The 21974-nt window shown below is 48.7% G+C and overlaps 1 protein-coding gene across 2 annotated transcripts in view; it reads left to right on the top strand.

Annotated features, from left to right (window-relative positions):
* LOC144500941 (phospholipid-transporting ATPase ID-like) overlaps positions 1 to 21974 on the top strand; it is a 222035-nt gene that overhangs the window by 37075 nt on the left and 162986 nt on the right. For both annotated transcript variants that reach the window (XM_078224474.1, XM_078224515.1), the window contains one exon: positions 17063 to 17161. In XM_078224474.1, coding sequence (XP_078080600.1) covers positions 17063 to 17161 — 99 coding nt within the window. The remainder of the gene's footprint in view (positions 1 to 17062; positions 17162 to 21974) is intronic.

Genomic DNA, 21974 nt, shown 5'->3' with positions numbered 1-21974 from the left:
AACAGTGGAACATCCACAACCCTCTGGGATAGAGAATCTCAACGGATCACAAATCTTTGAATGAGGAAATTTCTTTTCATCTCAGTCTAAAATGATCATCCTCTTATCCTGAAACTTTGCCCCCATTTTTAATATTCCCCAGCTGGTGCAAACAGACTCTTGATGTCTACCCTGTCAAGCCCCTTCAGAATATTTTGGTTCAATGAACTCAACTCATGGCACAGTGGCACGGTGGTTAACACTGCAGCCTCACAGCGCCAGGGACCCGGGTTCAATTCCGGTCTCGGGTCACTGTCTGTGTGGAGTTTGCACATTCTCCCCATGTCTGCGTGTGTTTCCTCCGGGTGCTCCGGTTTCCTCCCATGTGTGGGTTAGCTGGATTGGCCATGTTAAATTGACCCTAGTGTCAGAGGATTAGCAGGGTAAGTATGTGGGGCTACGGGAATAGGTGGGATTGTGGTCGGTACAGACTCGATGGGCCAAATGGCCTCCTTCTGCATGGAAGGGATTCTATGGTTCTATGAACTCTCCTTCTAAACTCCAGAGAATGTAGGCAAGGAAATAGTCGTATATCTTTTCAGTACACCAGTTTGGTAGTGCATACCTTGAGCACTCTATCCAATCTAAACCGATATCGGCGGCACGGTAGCACAGTGGTTAGCATTCGATTCCCGGCTCGGGTCACTGTCTGTGTGGAGTTTGCACATTCTCCTCGTGTCTGCGTGGGTTTCCTCCGGGTGCTCCGGTTTCCTCCCACAGTCCAAAGATGAGCTGGTTAGGTTGATTGGCCAGGTTATAAATTGCCCCTTAGAGTCCTGGGATGCATAGGTTAGAGGGATTAGCGGGTAAATATGTGGGGGTAGGGGCTGGGTGGGATTGTGGTCGGTGCAGACTCGATGGGCCGAATGGCCTCCTTCTGCACTGTAGGGTTTCTATGATTCTATGATCAGGCTCACAAATGCCAAAATGAATCTCCTCACACTTTTTTGTATTAAATCCCATCTGCCTGTCCATTTGTTTCATTAGACATCATTATCTCTAAGTGAAACCCCAAGTGCACTTACGTGCTGGCTTACAGTAACTTTTACAGGTGTTTCACCTGCACCTGTAGTTGATACTGAGCAATCTGCTACCTTTCTTGCCTGCTGTATTAAATGGCTTGGTTTCTTGCTGCCTGAACCCTCCTGGGGCTGAGCACATTTGAGGTGACCTGTATTTGTGCAGGAATGCCTCAGTCAATAAGACCACATGCAGAATTGGTGTCACTGTCAAAGGGATTGAGGATCTGCCTTCAGCAAATCAATGCACCTTGTGAGGAGCCTCCATTGTCTTTAATCTGCCCTTTCAGGCCCTGCATGTAGTTCTTTGGTTACCTAGAGTAGTTCAGTTCCTCACCATGTGGAGATGTATGGCTGGCGCATCTTGCTGACACATTGCTTCATAGACCTTATGGAGAGGCCATGCTGTGAAGTCTGTGCACATCTTTTTCATCCATTCAGATCTTGATGTGTCTCTCTGACATGCTAAGCATTCGCAATTGAGGGCAACTTCTGTTCACATGTGATAGAAATATTGCCACTTACAGCATGGATCAATTCCTCCATCATTTGTGTACGCTGCTGTATTGCCTTTGGAAATTCCAACGGACATTCATACCTTTAATGCAACTGCTGAAATATCTACAATTTTACTGTTGAGACACCAGAGGCTCACCGTCTACATAAAGCTCAGCATCATTGGGCCTCTCCTCACTCCTCCTGGAGCACGTGGCCGTAGCTCTCATTGCCTCCATTACCTCTTGTGCATCTGTGCAGTGTTCACCAGATTGTGACACCTTTTCTACATAGAACCATAGAAAATTACAGCTCAGAAACAGGCCTTTTGGCCCTTCTTGTCTGTGCCGAACCATTTTTTGCCTAGTCCCACTGACCTGCACTTGGACCATATCCCTCCACACCCCTCTCATCCATGAACCCGTCCAAGTTTTTCTTAAATGTTAAAAGTGACCCCGCATTTACCACTTTATCCGGCAGCTCATTCCACACTCCCACCACTCTCTGCATGAAAAAGCCCCCCCTAATATTCCCTTTAAACTTTTCTCCTTTCACCCTTAACCCATGCCCTCTGTTTTTTTTCTTCCCGAGCCTCAGTGGAAAATGCCTTATATAACCTTACCATAACACTCCAACTTTTATACTCGATACTCCGATTTATAAAGGCCAATATACCAAAGGCACTCTTTACGACCCTATCCACCTGTGACGTCACTTTTAGGGAATTCTGTACCTGTATCCCCAGATCCCCCTGTTCAACTGCACTCTTCAGAGTCCTACCATTTACCCTGTACGTTCTACTTTGGTTTGTCCTTCCAAAGTGCAATATCTCACACTTGTCTATGTTAAATTCCATTTGCCATTTTTCAGCCCATTTTTCGAGCTGGTCCAAATCCCTCTGCAAGCTTTGAAAACCTTCCTCACTGTCCACTACACCTCCAATCTTTGTATCATCAGCAAACTTGCAGATCCAATTTACCACATTATCATCCAGATCATTGATATAGATGACAAACAACAATGGACCCAACACCGATCCCTGAAGCACACCACTAGTCACAGGCCTCCACTCAGAGAAGCAATCCTCCACAACCACTCTCTGGCTTCTTCCATTGAGCCAGTGTCTAATCCAATTTACTACCTCCCCATATATACCTAGCGACTGAACCTTCCTAACTAACCTCCCATGAGGGACCTTGTCAAAGGCCTTGCTGAAATCCAAGTAGACAACATCTACTGCCTTCCCTTCATCCACTTTCCTGTTAACCTCCTCGAAAAACTCTAATAGATTGGTCAAACATGACGTTCCACGCACAAAGCCATGTTGACTCTCCCTAATAAGTCCCTGTCTATCCAAATATTTGTAGATCCTATCCCTTATCACACCTTCCAATAACTTGCCCACCACCGACGTCAAACTTACTGGCCTATAATTTCCCGGATTTCTTTTGGAACCTTTTTTAAACAACGGAACAACATGAGCCACCCTCCAATCCAGGTGGGCACGCTGCCTGCTTGATGGCCCAGCCAGGTGGGCGCGCTGCCTGCTTGATGGCCCAGCCAGGTGGGCACGCTGCCTGCTTGATGGCCCAGCCAGGTGGGCACGCTGCCCGCTTCATGGCCCAGCCAGGTGGGCGCGCTGCCTGCTTGATGGCCCAGCCAGGTGGGTGCACTGCCCGCTTGATGGCCCAGCCAGGTGGGCGCGCTGCCCGCTTCATGGCCCAGCCAGGTGGGCGCGCTGCCTGCTTGATGGCCCAGCCAGGTGGGCGCGCTGCTTGCTTGATGGCCCAGCCAGGTGGGCGCGCTGCCTGCTTGATGGCCCAGCCAGGTGGGCACGCTGCCTGCTTGATGGCCCAGCCAGGTGGGCGCACTGCCTGCTTGATGGCCCAGCCAGGTGGGCGCACTGCCTGCTTAATGGCCCAGCCAGGTGGGCACGCTGCCTGCTTGATGGCCCAGCCAGGTGGGCACGCTGCCTGCTTGATGGCCCAGCCAGGTGGGCGCACTGCCTGCTTAATGGCCCAGCCAGGTGGGCACGCTGCCTGCTTGATGGCCCAGCCAGGTGGGCACGCTGCCTGCTTGATGGCCCAGCCAGGTGGGCACGCTGCCTGCTTGATGGCCCAGCCAGGTGGGCACTCTGCCTGCTTGATGGCCCAGCCAGGTGGGCACGCTGCCTGCTTGATGGCCCAGCCAGGTGGGCACGCTGCCTGCTTGATGGCCCAGCCAGGTGGGCGCGCTGCCTGCTTGATGGCCCAGCCAGGTGGGCACGCTGCCTGCTTGATGGCCCAGCCAGGTGGGCGCGCTGCCTGCTTGATGGCCCAGCCAGGTGGGCGCGCTGCCTGCTTGATGGCCCAGCCAGGTGGGCGCGCTGCCTGCTTGATGGCCCAGCCAGGTGGGCGCGCTGCCTGCTTGATGGCCCAGCCAGGTGGGCGCGCTGGCTGCTTGATGGCCCAGCCAGGTGGGCACGCTGCCTGCTTGATGGCCCAGCCAGGTGGGCGCGCTGCCTGCTTGATGGCCCAGCCAGGTGGGCGCGCTGCCTGCTTGATGGCCCAGCCAGGTGGGCGCGCTGCCTGCTTGATGGCCCAGCCAGGTGGGCGCGCTGCCTGCTTGATGGCCCAGCCAGGTGGGCGCGCTGCCTGCTTGATGGCCCAGCCAGGTGGGCACGCTGCCCGCTTCATGGCCCAGCCAGGTGGGCGCACCGCCCGCTTGATGGCCCAGCCAGGTGGGCGCGCTGCCTGCTTGATGGCCCAGCCAGGTGGGCACGCTGCCTGCTTGATGGCCCAGCCAGGTGGGCGCGATGCCTGCTTGATGGCCCAGTCAGGTGGGCACGCTGCCTGCTTGATGGCCCAGCCAGGTGGGCGCGCTGCCTGCTTGATGGCCCAGCCAGGTGGGCGCGCTGCCTGCTTGATGGCCCAGCCAGGTGGGCACGCTGCCTGCTTGATGGCCCAGCCAGGTGGGCGCTCTGCCCGCTTGATGGCCCAGCCAGGTGGGCGCACTGACCGCTTGATGGTCCAGCCAGGTGGGCACGCTGCCTGCTTGATGGCCCAGCCAGGTGGGCGCGCTGCTAGCTTGATGGCCCAGCCAGGTGGGCACGCTGCCTGCTTGATGGCCCAGCCAGATGGGCACGCTGCCCGCTTCATGGCCCAGCCAGGTGGGCGCGCTGCCTGCTTGATGGCCCAGCCAGGTGGGCACGCTGCCTGCTTGATGGCCCAGCCAGGTGGGCACGCTGCCTGCTTGATGGCCCAGCCAGGTGGGCACGCTGCCTGCTTGATGGCCCAGCCAGGTGGGCGCGCTGCCTGCTTGATGGCCCAGCCAGGTGGGTGCACTGCCCGCTTGATGGCCCAGCCAGGTGGGCGCGCTGCCCGCTTCATGGCCCAGCCAGGTGGGCGCGCTGCCTGCTTGATGGCCCAGCCAGGTGGGCGTGCTGCCTGCTTGATGGCCCAGCCAGGTGGGCGCGCTGCCTGCTTGATGGCCCAGCCAGGTGGGCACGCTGCCTGCTTGATGGCCCAGCCAGGTGGGCGCACTGCCTGCTTGATGGCCCAGCCAGGTGGGCGCACGGCCTGCTTAATGGCCCAGCCAGGTGGGCACGCTGCCTGCTTGATGGCCCAGCCAGGTGGGCACGCTGCCTGCTTGATGGCCCAGCCAGGTGGGCACGCTGCCTGCTTGATGGCCCAGCCAGGTGGGCACGCTGCCTGCTTGATGGCCCAGCCAGGTGGGCACGCTGCCTGCTTGATGGCCCAGCCAGGTGGGCACGCTGCCTGCTTGATGGCCCATCCAGGTGGGCACGCTGCCTGCTTGATGGCCCAGCCAGGAGGGCGCGCTGCCTGCTTGATGGCCCAGCCAGGTGGGCGCGCTGCCTGCTTGATGGCCCAGCCAGGTGGGCGCGCTGCCTGCTTGATGGCCCAGCCAGGTGGGCGCACTGCCTGCTTGATGGCCCAGCCAGGTGGGCGCACGGCCTGCTTAATGGCCCAGCCAGGTGGGCACGCTGCCTGCTTGATGGCCCAGCCAGGTGGGCACGCTGCCTGCTTGATGGCCCAGCCAGGTGGGCACGCTGCCTGCTTGATGGCCCAGCCAGGTGGGCACGCTGCCTGCTTGATGGCCCAGCCAGGTGGGCACGCTGCCTGCTTGATGGCCCAGCCAGGTGGGCACGCTGCCTGCTTGATGGCCCAGCCAGGTGGGCACGCTGCCTGCTTGATGGCCCATCCAGGTGGGCACGCTGCCTGCTTGATGGCCCAGCCAGGAGGGCGCGCTGCCTGCTTGATGGCCCAGCCAGGTGGGCGCGCTGCCTGCTTGATGGCCCAGCCAGGTGGGCGCGCTGCCTGCTTGATGGCCCAGCCAGGTGGGCGCACTGCCCTCTTCATGGCCCAGCCAGGTGGGTGCGCTGCCTGCTTGATGGCCCAGCCAGGTGGGCACGCTGCCTGCTTGATGGCCCAGCCAGGTGGGCACGCTGCCTGCTTGATGGCCCAGCCAGGTGGGCACGCTGCCTGCTTGATGGCCCAGCCAGGTGGGCACGCTGCCTGCTTGATGGCCCAGCCAGGTGGGAACGCTGCCTGCTTGATGGCCCAGCCAGGTGGGCGCGCTGCCTGCTTGATGGCCCAGCCAGGTTGGCACGCTGCCTGCTTCATGGCCCAGCCAGGTGGGCACGCTGCCTGCTTGATGGCCCAGCCAGGTTGGCACGCTGCCTGCTTGATGGCCCAGCCAGGTGGGCGTGCTGCCCGCTTCATGGCCCAGCCAGGTGGGCGCACTGCCTGCTTGATGGCCCAGCCAGGTGGGCACACTGCCTGCCTGATGGCCCAGCCAGGTGGGCACGCTGCCTGCTTGATGGCCTAGCCAGGTGGGCGCGCTGCCTGCTTGATGGCCCAGCCAGGTGGGTGCACTGCCCGCTTGATGGCCCAGCCAGGTGGGCACGCTGCCTGCTTGATGGCCCAGCCAGGTGGGCGCGCTGCCTGCTTGATGGCCCAGCCAGTTGGGCACGCTGCCTGCTTGATGGCCCAGCCAGGTGGGCACGCTGCCTGCTTGATGGCCCAGCCAGGTGGGCACGCTGCCTGCTTGATGGCCCAGCCAGTTGGGCACGCTGCCTGCTTGATGGCCCAGCCAGGTGGGCGCACTGCCTGCTTGATGGCCCAGCCAGGTGGGCACGCTGCCCGCTTCATGGCCCAGCCAGGTGGGCGCACTGCCTGCTTGATGGCCCAGCCAGGTGGGTGTCCTGCCTGCTTGATGGCCCAGCCAGGTGGGCACGCTGCCTGCTTGATGGCCCAGCCAGGTGGGCACGCTGCCTGCTTGATGGCCCAGCCAGGTGGGCGTGCTGCCCGCTTCATGGCCCAGCCAGGTGGGCGCACTGCCTGCTTGATGGCCCAGCCAGGTGGGTGCACTGCGCGCTTGATGGCCCAGCCAGGTGGGCACGCTGCCTGCTTGATGGCCCAGGCAGGTGGGTGCGCTGCCCGCTTGATGGCCCAGCCATATGGGCACGCTTCTTGCTTGATGCCCCAGCCATGTGGGCACGCTTCTTGCTTGATGGCCCAGCCAGGTGGGCACGCTGCCTGCTTGATGGCCCAGCCAGGTGGGCACGCTGCCTGCTTGAACCTCCGAACCCGTCTCTGCCCTTTTGAAGTCACCATCCTCCTCGACCATCCTTCGCAGACCCCCCCGCTAACCACCCTGGCAGACCTCCCCCCACCTCCGGATCAGACCCCCCTGGGAGGCAGGCCCCCCTCTGCCGAGCACACCCCCAACCTACCTCGATCGCTGCTCTCACTCCACCATCCTTCCATGAGCAAGATAAGCTGTATGATCCTCAGCTCGATCCGCGTTGGTCAGCACAGAGATGGTCCTTCTGCCTTGTGGGTCCATCTGGCTCTCCAAGTCAGCCACAATACTGCGTTCAGCATCCACTGATATATACAACAAAACTTACTTTCCGGAATATATCTGTGCTGGTGGAGGATGTGCTGGAATAAAGTGGTCTTGTGATGCTGTGCGTTTTCTGATCTTTCCTTTGTAGCAGTAGTCCTTGCCTCTTATCTGCTGGAGAGACATGATTTCAGTGAAACAACATTTCCTTCAACCAAGGCCTAGTGTCTCCCCTTGATCAGGAGCATTATGAGCACACTTCCCCTGTCACTCTCTATCCTGTTCACTTTCAAGTACGGTAAATGTGCAGTACCAAGTGCTGGGATGGTATGGTGATGTGGCTCTTCAGTTATCTCAATGCAATATTCACCCATCACTGACCATCGGGTTTGAGTGCATGGGACACCTTAATGTGGATGTTAGCACCTGGTGTTGCACTATGCATGGGCCAGCCACCTGTTTGCTTGCTGTTGCCCTATGCATGGATCAACCACCTATCGTTGCAGTTGATGGATAGCTTCAAATTCATGCAGGATTTCCAGTTTGCAACTCAAAACCACTCATCTTTCCAAGACTGCAACAGGTCATGAAATCACTTCCTGCGCTGCCTCTGATAAGTGACAGGTGACACTCACACCACACAAGTGCCAGGTGTTATGACCACAGCGGATGTCATTTGTTCAGTCAGTCAAATCTCAGAGGGAAACTTGTCTTACTGACTATAATCTATTTTTTATATTCTGAAAATGAGGAGAAGCCTACTAATCCCAGAGCATAGACTTCCAGTGACATTTTCAGGATTTTAAAAATTAAAAGATTTATTAACAAGAAGAAAAGAAAACTTAAGCGCACAAGTCAAAGTTACCCAGTTAAAAGCAGTCTTACAAAACACCCCCAAAATATCCATTTGGTCAGAATGAGTAAACAGCTTGGAACACTCTTACAAAATTTTTAACCCTAAAAATCCAGTAATATTAATAAGGCAAAACATCTGTCCCTTTAGTAAAGATATGCCTCAAGTTCTCAAACTTTTCCACTCTGATGTGGAGATTCAAAAAAAGTCAGAAATAAGACTACTTTCTGAAACAAAGACTTTCTGGTTTCTAGATGGCTGTTCAGATTTCACACGTTTTACCAGCACACAGCTGATCCCAGGATATCTTCCCCACACAGCTAACACAACTCAACTCAACATCACTCCTTAAATTTGTCTTTTCTGTTTTGATTACGTTGTCTTCAGGGTGGCATGGTAGCACAGTGGTTCGTATTGCAGTCTCACAACGCCAGGGACCTGGGTTCAATTCCGGCCTCGGGTGACAGTGTGGAGCTTGCAAGTTCTCCCCATGTCTGAATGGGTTTCTTCCTGGTGCTCCGGTTTCCTCCCACATTCCAGAGATGTGTGGGTTAGGTTAATTGGCCATGCTAAATTGCCCCTAAGGATCAGGGAGATTAGCAGGTTAAATATGTAGGCTAATGGAGATGGGGCTGGGTGGGATTGCTGTCAATGCGGACTCGATTGACTGAATGGCATCCTTCTGTGATGTAGGGATTCTATGATTCAGCATCCCTTTGAACTTAGCTTTTCCAAAAATATAAAATTCCTTCATGTCTTCCTATTGGCTCCCTGTTCAGGTCAAATAAAATTTGATAACCCTCCATTATTTACTTGTGAAACCGTTGTAAGTTGTAAAGATTTCTTACTATCCTTTGAAATTCTAAAACTGAAAAGTTAAGCCCTATCTATCTCCTGATGTAAATTTCTAAACCTAAACAATTATTTATAAATCCACTTCACCATGGCCTTCTTTTACAAATGTAGCACCTTTAGCCCTTTTATTTCTCAACTGTTCCAGACAAGTTGCCTTTATTAACTTTGCCTTAGGACCCATGCACACACACACCCCCTTCTTTACAGAAAAAAACAATATTCCTCAAAAATATTTTAAAAATAACAGCCATCCACACACAAGCAATGACCATCTCCATCAAGAGAAAATCTAACTATCTCCCTTTGACAGTCAATGGCATTACCATTGCTAAACTCCCACTATCAAAATCTTGGAGTTACCATTAACTAGAAACTGCGTTAGACCAGCCTGTAAATACTGAGGATACATGATCAGGCAAGAGGATTTTATGACAAATAGCTCACTTTCTGTCTCAAAGAACAAAGAATGGTACAGCACAAGAACAGGTCCTTCGGCCCACCAAGTCTGTGCCGAGACAGATGTTTCTCTAACCTAATATTCTCTTGCCTCTATGTGGTCCATATCCCTCTTTTCCCTGCCTATTCATGTATCTATCCAGATGCCTCTTGAACGTTGTTATAGAATCTGCTTCCGCCACCTCCTCTGGCAATGCGTTGTTCCAGGTATTCACCACCCTCTGTGTGGAAAACTTACCCTTACATCTCTTTCAAACTTTCCCCCCTCACTTTCAACCTATGCCCCCGAGTAATTGATCCTTCAACCCAGGGAAAAAGACTATGACGATCCATTCTATCCAAGCCTGTCATAATCTTGTTAACCTCTGTCACTCTCCGACGCTGCAATGAAAACAAGTTTGTTCAACCTTTCTTCATTGTCCATATCCTCCAAACCAGGCAACATCCTGGTAAATCTCTTCTCCACCCATTCCAATGCATCAACATCCTTCCGGTAGAGTGGCGACCAGAATTGTACACAATACTCCAAATGTGGCCGAGCCAAAGTCTTATCCAGCTGCAACATGATTTTCCAATTCCTATACTCAACACCCCGACCGATGAAAGCCAGCATGCCATACGCCTTCTTGGCCACCTTGTCCACCTGAGTTGCCACCTTCAGGGAACTGTGGATCTGCATGCATAGATCCCTCTGTATGCTATGTTACTGTATACTTTCCTTCTGCAGTAGACCTTCCAAATCACATCACCTCATATTTGTCAGGGTTAAATTCCATCTGCCGTCTTTCGGCCCAGGTCCCCAGCCAACTTATATCCTGCTGTATCATCTGACAATTCTCCTCACTATCTGCTACTCCCCAATTTTTGCATCATCTGCACATTTACTAATCAGACCACATACATTTTCCTCCAAATCATTTATATATATTATAAACAAGAGACCCAGTACTGATCCTTGTGGAGCACCGCTTGTCACAGACCTCCAGTTAGAAAAGTACCTTTCCACTGCTACTGTTTGCATTCTATGCTCAAGCCAGTTTTGTTGTATCCATCTTACCAGCCCACCTTGGATCCATATAACTTCACCTTCTGTATCAACCGATCATGAGGAGCCCTATCAAAGGCTTGACTGAAGTCCATGTATACAACATCTACTGCCCTGCCCTGGTCAATTTTTCTTGTCACTTCCTCAAAGAACTCAATCAAGTTTGTGAGACATGACCTCCCCTTCAGATAACCATGCTGCCTATCACTAATAAGCCTATTCTCTTCCAGATGTGAGTACATCCTGACCCTAAGAATCTTCTCCAATAATTTCCCCACCACTGATGTAAGGCTCACAGACCTGTAATTTCCTGGATTGTCTCTTCTGCCCTTCTTAAATAGAGGAACAATGTTAGCTACTCCCCAATCCTCATACCTCGCCCATGGCTAAAAAGGATACAGAGAGTTTGGCCAAGGCTTCAGCTATTTCTTCCCTCGCTTCACTCAGCATTCTGGGATAGACCCTATCTGGCCTTGGCACTTGTCCACCTTAATGTTTTACAAAACCTCCGATTCCTCCTCCCTTTTTATCTCAACATGTCCTAGAATATCAGCATTCTCCTTTCTACACTCACCATCCACCACATCCTTCGCCTTTGTGAATATTGATGCAAAGTACTCGTTAAGGACTTCACCCATTTCATCTAGCTCCACACATTAATTCCCTCCACTTTCCTTGAGTGGACCTACCCTTTCCTTGGTTATCCTCTTCCTCCTTATATGTACATAAAAAGCCTTGGAATTCTCCTTAATCCTGCCTACCAAGGACATTTCATGGCCCCTTTTTGCCCTCCTAAGTCCCTGTTTAAGCTCTTTCCTGCTATAGCACATAGAACAGTACAGCACAGTACAGGCCCTTCGGCCCTCGATGTTGTGCCGAGCTTTATCCGAAACCAAGATCAAGCTATCCCACTCCCTATCATTCTGGTGTGCTCCATGTGCCTATCCAATAACCGCTTGAAAGTTCCTAAAGTGTCCGACTCCACTATCACAGCAGGCAGCCCATTCCACACCCCAACCACTCTCTGAGTAAAGAATCTACCTCGGACATCCCTCCTATATCTCCCACCATGAACCTTATAGTTATGCCCCCTAATAACAGTTACATCCACCCGAGGAAATAGTCTCTGAACGTCCACTCTATCTATCCCCCTCATCATCTTATAACCCTCTATTAAGTCACCTCTCATCCTCCTCCGCTCTAAGGAGAAAAGCCCTAGCTCCCTCAACCTTTCCTCATAAGACCTACCCACCAAACCAGGCAGCATCCTGGTAAATCTCCTCTGCACTCTCTCCAATGCTTCCACATCCTTTTTATAGTGAAGTGACCAGAACTGCACACAATATTCCAAATGTGGTCTCACCAAGGTCCTGTACAGTTGCAGCATAACCCCACGGTTCTTAAACTCAAACCCCTTGTTAATAAACGCTAACACACTATAGGCCTTCTTCATGGCTCTATCCACTTGAGTGGCAACCTTCAGAGATCTGTGAATATGAACCCCAAGATCTCTCTGTTTCTCCACATTCCTCAGAACCCTGCCGTTGACCCTGTAATCCGCATTCAAATTTGTCCTACCCAAATGAATCACCTCGCACTTATAGGGTTAAACTCCATCTGCCATTTTTCGGCCCAGCTCTGCATCCGATCTATGTCTCTTTGCAGCCTACAACAGCCCTCCACCTCATCCACTACTCCACCAATCTTGGTGTCATCAGCAAATTTATTGACCCACCCTTCACCCCCTGCCTCCAAGTCATTGATAAAAATCACAAATAGCAGAGGACCCAGCACTGATCCCTGTGGTACCCGGCTGGTAACTGGTCTCCAGTCTGAAAATTTTCCATCCACCACCACCCTCTGTCTTCTATGAGATAGTAAGAGTTTTAACAACACCAGGTTAAAGTCCAACAGGTTTATTTGGTAGCAAATACCATTAGCTTTCGGAGCGCTGCTCCTTCGTCAGATGGAGTGGAAATCTGCTCTCAAACCATTCTATGAGACACCCAGTTACTTATCCAATCGGCCAAATTTCCCTCTATCCCACACGTCCTTACTTTCTTCATGAGTCGACCATGGGGAACCTTATCAAATGCCTTACTAAAATCCATGTATATGACATCAACTATCTTTGTATTCCTCAAGAGCTTAACTGTTTTCAATTTCCTGAAATTTATGTATGCCTCCTTCTTTTTCACTAAGCTCACAATTTCTGTTGTCATCCAGGGTTCCCAAATCTTGCCATCTTTTCCGCAATTTTTTTTACAGGGACATGCTTGTCTTGAATTGTCAAAAACTGACTTTTAAAAGATTCCCACATATCGGATGTGGATTTACCCTCAAACAGCTGTCGCCTAGTCTACATCCCCTAGCTCCTGCCCAATACTTTCGTAGTTAGCCTTCCCCCAGTTTCGTACTTTCATTCTGGGATTACTTGTATCCTTTTCTACAAGCATCTTGAAACTTATAGAATTGTGATGACTGTTCCCAAAATAGTCCCCCACTGAGACATCAATCACCTGTCCAGGCTTGTTTCCCAGAACCAGGTCTAAGACAGCCCCTTTGGACTATCTACATATTGCCTCGAGAAGCACTGTTGGACACACTGAACAAACTCTGCCCCATCCAAGGAATCCCAGTCAATGTTGGGGAAGTTAAAATTGTCCATCACAACAACCCTCCCCAAAGTCTTCCCACTAGTCATAAGTTAGGATGTGGTGGAAAACTCTCCAGTTACCTGGATGTATGCAGCTTCAACATTCAAGAAACTGAATAGCACACAGGACAAAGCATCCCTCTTGATCAATTCCCATCCACTACCTTCAATATTCACTCCCTTCATCATTGAAGCACAGTGATAGCAGTGTGTACCCTATGCAAGATGCGCTGCACAAGCGCACTGAGGCTCCTTTGAGAGTACTCCCGACCTCTGTCACTTTGGACAAGATGTGGAGATGCCGGTGTTGGACTGGGGTAAACACAGTAAGAAGTCTCACAACACCAGGTTAAAGTCCAACAGGTTTATTTGGTAGCACAAGCCACTAGCTTTCGGAGCGCTGCCCCTTCATCAGGTGAACAGCATACCTGATGAACAGCTCACCTGATGAAGGGGCAGCGCTCTGAAAGCTAGTGGCTTGTGCTACCAAATAAACCTGTTGGACTTTAATCTGGTGTTGTGAGACTTTTTACTTTGGACAAGGGCAGCAGGTGCATGGGCACACCACCATCTACAAATTACCCTCCAAGGCGCACACTATCTTGACCTGGAACTATATATCCCAATCCTTCACTATTGCTGGATCAAAATCTTGGAACTCCCTTCTTAACAGTACTGTTGGTGTACTGCACCAGATGGTCTGTAGCAGTTTCAGAGGGTGGCTCATCATCATCTTTTAGAACCATAGAACCATAGAACATTACAGCACAGAAACAGGCCTTTTGGCCCTTCTTGGCTGTTCCGAACCATTTTTCTGCCTAATCCCACTGACCTGCACCTGGACCATATCCCTCCACACCCCTCTCATCCATGTACCTGTCCAAGTTTTTCTTAAATGTTAAAAGTGAGCCCACATTCACCACTTCATCTGGCAGCTCATTCCACACTCCCACCACTCTGTGTGAAGAAGCCCCCCCCTAATATTCCCTTTAAACTTTTCCCCCTTCACCCTTAACCCATGTCCTCTAGTTTTTTTCTCCCCTAGCCTCAGTGGAAAAAGCCTGCTTGCATTCACTCTATCTATACCCATCATAATTTTATACACCTCTTTCGAATCTCCCCTCATTCTTCTATGCTCCAGGGAATAAAGTCCTAACCTATTCAACCTTTCTCTGTAACTCAGTTTCTCAAGTCCCGGCAACATCCTTGTAAACCTTCTCTGCACTCTTTCAACCTTATTAATATCCTTCCTGTAATTAGGTGACCAAAACTTTACACAATACTCTAAATTCGGCCTCACCAATGTCTTATACAACCTCACCATAACATTCCAACTCGTATACTCAATACTTTGATTTATAAAGGCCAATGTACCAAAAGCACTCTTTACAACCCTATCTACCTGTGACGCCACTTTTAGGGAATTATGTATCTGTATTCCCAGATCCCTCTGTTCTACTGCACTCTTCAGTGTCCTACCATTTACCTTGTATGTTCTACCTTGGTTTGTCCTTCCAAACCTCACACTTGTCTGCATTAAACTCCATCTGCCATTTTTCAGCCTATTTTTCTAGCTGGTCCAAATCCCTCTGCAAGCTTTGAAAACCTTCCTCACTGTCCACTACACTTCCAATCTTTGTATCATCAGCAAATTTGCTGATCCAATTTACCACATTATCATCCAGATCATTGATATAGATGACAAACAACAATGGACCCAGCACTGATCCCTGTGGCACACCACTAGTCACAGGCCTCCACTCAGAGAAGCAATCCTCCATTACCACTCTCTGGCTCCTTCCATTGAGCCAATGTCTAATCCAATTTACTACCTCTCCATGTATACCTGTTTTCTAGAACAATTAGCAATGGACAATTAAATGTTGCACCAGCCAACGAAGCCCACATTCTATGAAAGAATAAAAAATAATTTTAAAAATCCAGCTTCTTGCAAGAACCTCTTGTCTGCTTACAATGACTCCCACTTCCAGCTATGCCTTCTTGGTCAGGCTTGCTGGCCTCCTCCTGATGTCTCTGAAACAGAACACCTCCTTATTCTTACTGGCTTCAGGAATGCCTCTGGGGCGGTTGCTGAATCTTGAAGTGACCCTTCTTTGTCCATCATTCCATCATTGCCTCTGTTGCTGTATATCCCCTCCTTTTTGTCTATGTCTGCATTCTGCCTGATGGTGTACATGTGTCTTTAAAAAATGTTGCTTAAATGTAAGCTGTTTGCATTATGAACTGCCCACTGCCCTTAATTGGTCAGCTCTCCAGCCTGCTGGTCCTTAATTGACTTGCTTGTAAATTACTGAAGAAGGCCTGCTGCCTGCCTGTGTGTACCATTAATCAGGCTAATATCTTTTCAAATTATTTGGATTCTTTGTTGAGGCTGCCTATTTGGGAATTTCCTCCAAACTCCTACTCTTTTGCTGTAATTTTATTGGAATTGTTTCAGAAATCCTCTTTATGTTAAGGTTGTTGTGATGGAGCAGGAGTAGCTCAAGGAGATTCTGTATTCTTTCTTGGTGAATGAGCTCAAAAGGCTTCCTAATGTTGTCTTATGGCAGTTTAAAATTTATAAATTTTAAATTTTATTTAAAAATAATTAATTTCAACAAATATGTTTTTATTATTTTTATAATAATGGGGTTGTTTTCCTGTGAAGTAAATTTAGGTTCTAAAATTTTATTTTGGTAAAAACGCATGCACATAGATGGACATTTACTGGTGTCATGAAATGATAATCTTCAATATAGAAACATTCAACTAGCTTTTTCACTGCGGATGGGGCACCTTGGACCATTAATTGACTTGAGCTAGGCCTCATTGAGAGAGGGCATCCCACCTCCAAGAGCTGCTAGCCAATCAAATGGCTGGCAACTCTCTGATTTTAGCTATGCCACCAGAAACAGTGGTCACTGCTGGGACTATAACCAGTCCCCAGCAACAGTGATTGCTGCAGCTACACACTGAGCTAAGTGGGGAATGGTGGAGGGGACTTGTCAGGGACCGACTTTCTGGCTGGGATGAGGGGGGTGGGGTTGCCGGCTTGGTACAGGGCTGAGTGGGAGGGGAAACATGCTTGGAGGTTCCAGCTGGAGGTTTCAATGAGCTCAGGAGGCCTGTAAATGAGATAACCCTGAATGCTCACAACCAACTCAAGCAGTGAAGGCTGCCGGGCTTTGAACTTGGTGCACCAAGACTAAAATACCAGCTGTGGCATGAGGAGCTCTTGAAGTGGCCATTAATTAGTCCACAGGCTAAACTGGCCCACAGGCAGTCAGGCCTCCTGATGCCTCCCTTGCCATGGGTGAAATTGCTGAAGGGATGGTGAAAGGTGGATAGGTGCTGGGTACAGGGCCTATGACATGGCGTTCAATATTATGTCCATTTACTAATCTGCCTCCAGAGTGGGTGTAAAATTCTACCCATTGTTTACAGGAAGTATGGAAAGATGAGCAGATTCAAATAAGAGTTGCAGCAGATTGAGTCACTAAAATGTGAATGAAATGTTGCAGTAAATTGTCATGAGGGTATCATTGTGTGCATTACCAGTTTCCAAATTAAATTTAATACAATCAAATGTTATATTTAAAACAATCATGAACCTAAAATATATGTTTAATATAAAGCTATAATGTATATTTCAAACCATTTATATTTATTTATGAAATATTACAATCTAATACATCTTGATGCTTTCACTGCAATAATAGAAATGCATCTTATAATATTTATTTACAAGATATTTTTGTTATTTACTTTGGACGTAATAAATGCATCTCTTCTTTCAGCTTATTCCACAAATTTCGTCCCTGTCCTGGTACACCACTGTTGTACCATTAATGTTGGTATTGATCATTACAGCAGTGAAGGATGCCATTGATGATTTTGTAAGTTTTATTTAACAATTCCATGTCTTTATTTGCTGTATGAAAATAGTCCCAAGATTCAGCATGGAGCGTAATTTTAGCTGGCTATTTATTTGATGATCTTCAATAATAAGTAAACATGGTTTTCAGAGATTTTCATGGCTTTTCAGCTGAATGTACACAGAATTATTTTGAATTTACAAATCAGAAGAGGGATATTTGGCCCAACATATCTACACAAACCTATTCTATCTAATAGTGTCAGCATATTCTTGTATTCCTTTCTCCCACACATAGTTTTTTAAAATTTAGCTTCCAAGTATATGCACAAATGGATACCACATAGTTGAGATAAATAGCTTACATACATACATATATATAAACTATTTATCTCAAACCAAAAGAGAAAACGTTGGAAAATCTCAGCAGGTCTGGTAGCTGTAAGGAGAGAAAAGAGCTGACGTTTTGAGTCCAGATGATCCTTTGTCAAAGGCCTGCTGAGATTTTCCAGCGTTTTCTCTTTTAGTTTCAGATTGCAGCATCCGCAGTAATTTGCTTTCATCAACTATTTATCTCAACTGTATGGTATCCATTTGTTAGCAAATATGGTATTTTAACTACCCTCTGGATAAATATATTCCTCACGAATTCCTTATCAGATCTATTAGTGATTATCTTTAATGGATAATGCCCCACAAGAGGAACCATCTTGGGTGGAATTCTCCCAAAAAAAGTCTAAATGTCAAATTCTTGTGAAAACTGGAATAGTTCACACTTTTTTCAGTGGAAGTTCAGAGAAGAATCTCCCACACTCTGTGCACTGCAGAGGCCACCAGCATGAATATCATTAAATTTCAGGGGGCAGGACCTATCCACACTGGAGAGGCGGATTGGACCACTGCGCATGCACTGACAGATCAGCTCATGCGCAGTGGCCCCCCATTGCTGGCCTCCCGATTGCTGGCCATCCTCGCCCGATTGCTGGCCCCCATGACCATTCCTGGGCCCAGCCTCGATCCTGCACCATGCCCGATCCTGTGCCAAAGCCCAGGGGGCACTGCCCAAGGGGCAGTGCCAGGGGGCCCAAGCTAGCACTGCCAGGGTGCCAATGCCCAGATGCCCCCCCCCCCCCCCCCCGTCCCCACTGCCCAACCCTCCCACCAGTCCCCAGGAGGCCCCGATTGCCTCCCTCGTTCACTCCAGTGGGGTCGGGCCGCTAGTTCCCCGAAAGTGGGGAGCTAGTGTAATCCCCGCTGGAGTGAAACACTCTGGCAGGATGGGAGACACTAGTGGGCCCGGAGGCACTCGTGGGCCCGGGCACTTCAGTCTGGGGCCTGCTAATGATATTCAAATAATATTAAAATGACCATTTAAATGATCTGCATCTCCTTGCCGATTTCCGCCATGGAGCAGATGCCGCCTGAAATCCAGCACTGACGCAAGTGGGGTGCGAACGCTCTCATTAAACCCCGCAAATCGACTTTTGCGGAATTCTCCCGGCTCGCTGTGCTTATTTTTTAGGATATGGAGATGCCGGGGTTGGACTGGGGTAAGCACAGTAAGAAGTTTAACAACACCAGGTTAAAGTCCAACAGGTTTATTTGGTAGCAAAAGCCACAAGCTTTCGGAGCCTTAAGCTCCTTCTTCAGGTGAGTGGGAATTCTGTTCACAGACAGGGCATATAAAGACACAAACTCAATTTACAGAATAATGTTGGAATGCGAATACTTACAGCTAATCAAGTCTTAAAGGTACAAACAATGTGAGTGGAGAGAGCATTAATTCAGGTTAAAGAGATGTGTATTGTCTCCAGACAGGACAGCCAGTGAAACTCTGCAAGTCCAGGCAAGCTGTGGGAATTACATAGAGTGTGACATGAACCCAATATCCCGGTTGAGGCAAGTGTAATAATAATATTCGGGTAAGTGTTCTCCAAGGCGGCCTTCACGACACACGACGGCGCAGAGTCGCTGAGCAGAAACTGATAGCCAAGTTCCGCACACATGAGGACGGCCTCAACCGGGATATTGGGTTCATGTCACACTATCTGTAATCCCCACAGCTTGCCTGGACTTGCAGAGTTTCACTGGCTGACCTGTCTGGAGACAATACACATCTCTTTAACCTGTCTTAATGCTCTCTCCACTCACATTGTTTGTATCTTTAAGACTTGATTAGCTGTAAGTATTCGCATTCCAACCATTATTCTGTAAATTGAGTTTGTGTCTTTATATGCCCTGTTTGTGAACAGAATTCCCACTCACCTGAAGAAGGAGCTTAAGGCTCCGAAAGCTTGTGGCTTTTGCTACCAAATAAACCTGCTGGACTTTAACCTGGTGTTGTTAAACTTCTTACTAATTTTGTAGTGCAGCGGGATGGGAGAATCACTGCCCTTCACTGCGTCTACTGTATCAAACACTCTCATATTTTTAAATTATGTCATTCCTCCACCTTCACTTTTCTACAAACAACAGCCCCAGCTTCTTCAGTCTTTTCAGGTAGATATAATTCCAGTTCCAGTATTATCCTTGTAAATCTATGTTGCATTTTCTATAGTGCCTCTATATACTTAGGATGGATGACACATCTTTGTGGAAATTCATTCCCACTATATTGTAAGAAAATGAATTCCGCAATTATGTCATTACCAATGAATTGCTCAGGCATCAAACCATTTATTTTAAAGTTTCTCATAAAATAGAGAAGGGAAGAATTTGAGACAAATGGTTGATAATCGCAAGCTTATGTCTAAAATTCATCAAATATTTTTATTTAGGTTCATAAATCATATAATTAACACCAAGCATTACCAAAAAAAACCATACTATCAAAGTTTTTCATCTTGTAGTCATCAGCATAGTTTGCAAGAAATTTCCAATATTAATGGGAGAGCAATTTATACTGCATGAGAAGAAGGGTGGTGGAGATGAACCAGGGAATTACAGATTGGTGAGTCTCACATCGGCAGTAGGAAAACTATTGGAGAAAATTCTGAAGGAGAAAATTAATCCCACTTGGAAAGGCATAGGTTGATTAGGGATAGTCAGCATGACTTTGTCAGAGGGAGATCATGCCTGACAAATTTGATTGAATTTTTTGAAAAAGTGATCGAGCGTGTGGATGAGGGAAGTGCAGTTGATGTAGTTTACATGGATTTTAACAAAGCCTTTGACAAGGTCCCACCTGGAAGACTAATTGAGAAAGTTGAAGCACATGGAATTCAGGGAAAATTGGCGAGATGTATCCAAAACTGGCTTAGTAATAGAACACAAATTGTGGTGATAGAAGGCTGTTTGACTGACATGAGGCTGGTGTCCAGTGGCATACCCAAGGATCAGTGCTGGGTCCCTTATTGTTTGTTATATGCATAAATGATGTAGCTGAGAATGTGAGACTAAGATTGGTAGGGTGGTTAATAATGAAGAAGACAGTCGTAGGTTACAGGAAGATATAGATGGGTCGGTCAGATGGGCAGAGCAGTGGCAGATGGTATTTAACCCTGACAAGTGCGCGATGATGCACTTTGGAAGAAGTAACAAGACAAGGAAGTATGAAATGAATGGCAGGACACTAGGAAGCTCTGAGGAATAGATGCATCTAGGGATACTTATTCACAGAACTCTGAAGGCGACAGAGTGGGTGAATGGGGTAATTAAGAAGGCATATGGGACACTTGCTTTTATCAGTCGTGGCATAGAGTATAAGAGCAAGGAGGTTATGTTGAAGCTGTACAGAACATTGGTTAGGCCACAGCTGGAGTACTGTGTGCAGTTCTAAACACCTCACTATAGGGAGATGTGACTGCACTAGAGTGGGTATGGAGGAGATTCACCAGGATATTGCCTGGGATGGAGCATTTGAGCTATAAGTGAAGACTGGATAGGCTTGGATTGTTCTTTTTAGAGCAGAGAAGGCTGAGGGGGTTATGATTGAGGTGTATAACATTATGAGGGGCATGGACAGATTGAATAAGAAGCAGCTGTTTCACTTGGTTGAGGGGTCAATCATGGGGGACATAGTTTTAGGGTGATGGGCAGGAGATTTAGAGGGGAATTGAAAAATCACTCAGAGACTGATGAGAATCTAGAATGCACTGCCGGGGAAGGTAGGGGAGGCTGGAAACCTTACAACCATTGAAAAGTAATAGGATGAGCGCGTGGAATGTCATGGCATTCAGGGATATGGGACAATTGCTATAAAATGGGATTAGTGCGACTTTAATGGTAGTTATTGTCAGTGCAGACTTGATGGGCTGAAGGGTCTTTTCTGTGCTGTGTGACTCTGATTCTCTGGGTGGGATTTTCTGGCCGCGCTCGCTCCAAGGCTGGAAATTCCAGCTGGAGGTCAATGAACCTTTGCATGGTCTGCCCCCGCCTGCTACAGTTCCTGTGGCGGGTGGGATGGGGAAATTCTGCCCTATGACTTTATAGCACTGAGTGGTATTTAAGGAAGTGGCCCTGGAAATAGTAGATCCATTAGTGGTTATTTTCCAAAATTCTTTGGACTCTGGAATAGTTCCTACAGATTGGAGGGTAGCTAATGTAAGCCCGCTATTCAAAAAGGGAGATAGAGAGAAAACAGGGAACTATAGACCAGTGAGCCTAATGTTGGTACTGGGGAAGTTGCTAGAGTCTATTATCAAGGATTTCATAACAGCATTTGGAAGGCAGTAGTATAATCAGACAATGTTAGCATAGATTTACAAAAGGGAAATCATGCTTGACGAATCTATTAAAATTTTTTGAGGATGTAATTTGTAGAGCTGACAGGAGAACTAGTGGATGTGGTTAATTTAAACTCTCAGAAGGATTTCGACCAGGTTTCACATAACAGA

Source organism: Mustelus asterias, chromosome 1, assembly GCF_964213995.1.
Source record: "Mustelus asterias chromosome 1, sMusAst1.hap1.1, whole genome shotgun sequence".
NCBI lineage: Eukaryota > Metazoa > Chordata > Chondrichthyes > Carcharhiniformes > Triakidae > Mustelus > Mustelus asterias.
Note: the sequence above shows the minus strand (reverse complement) of the source record. Positions and strands in the feature narration are given on the sequence as shown.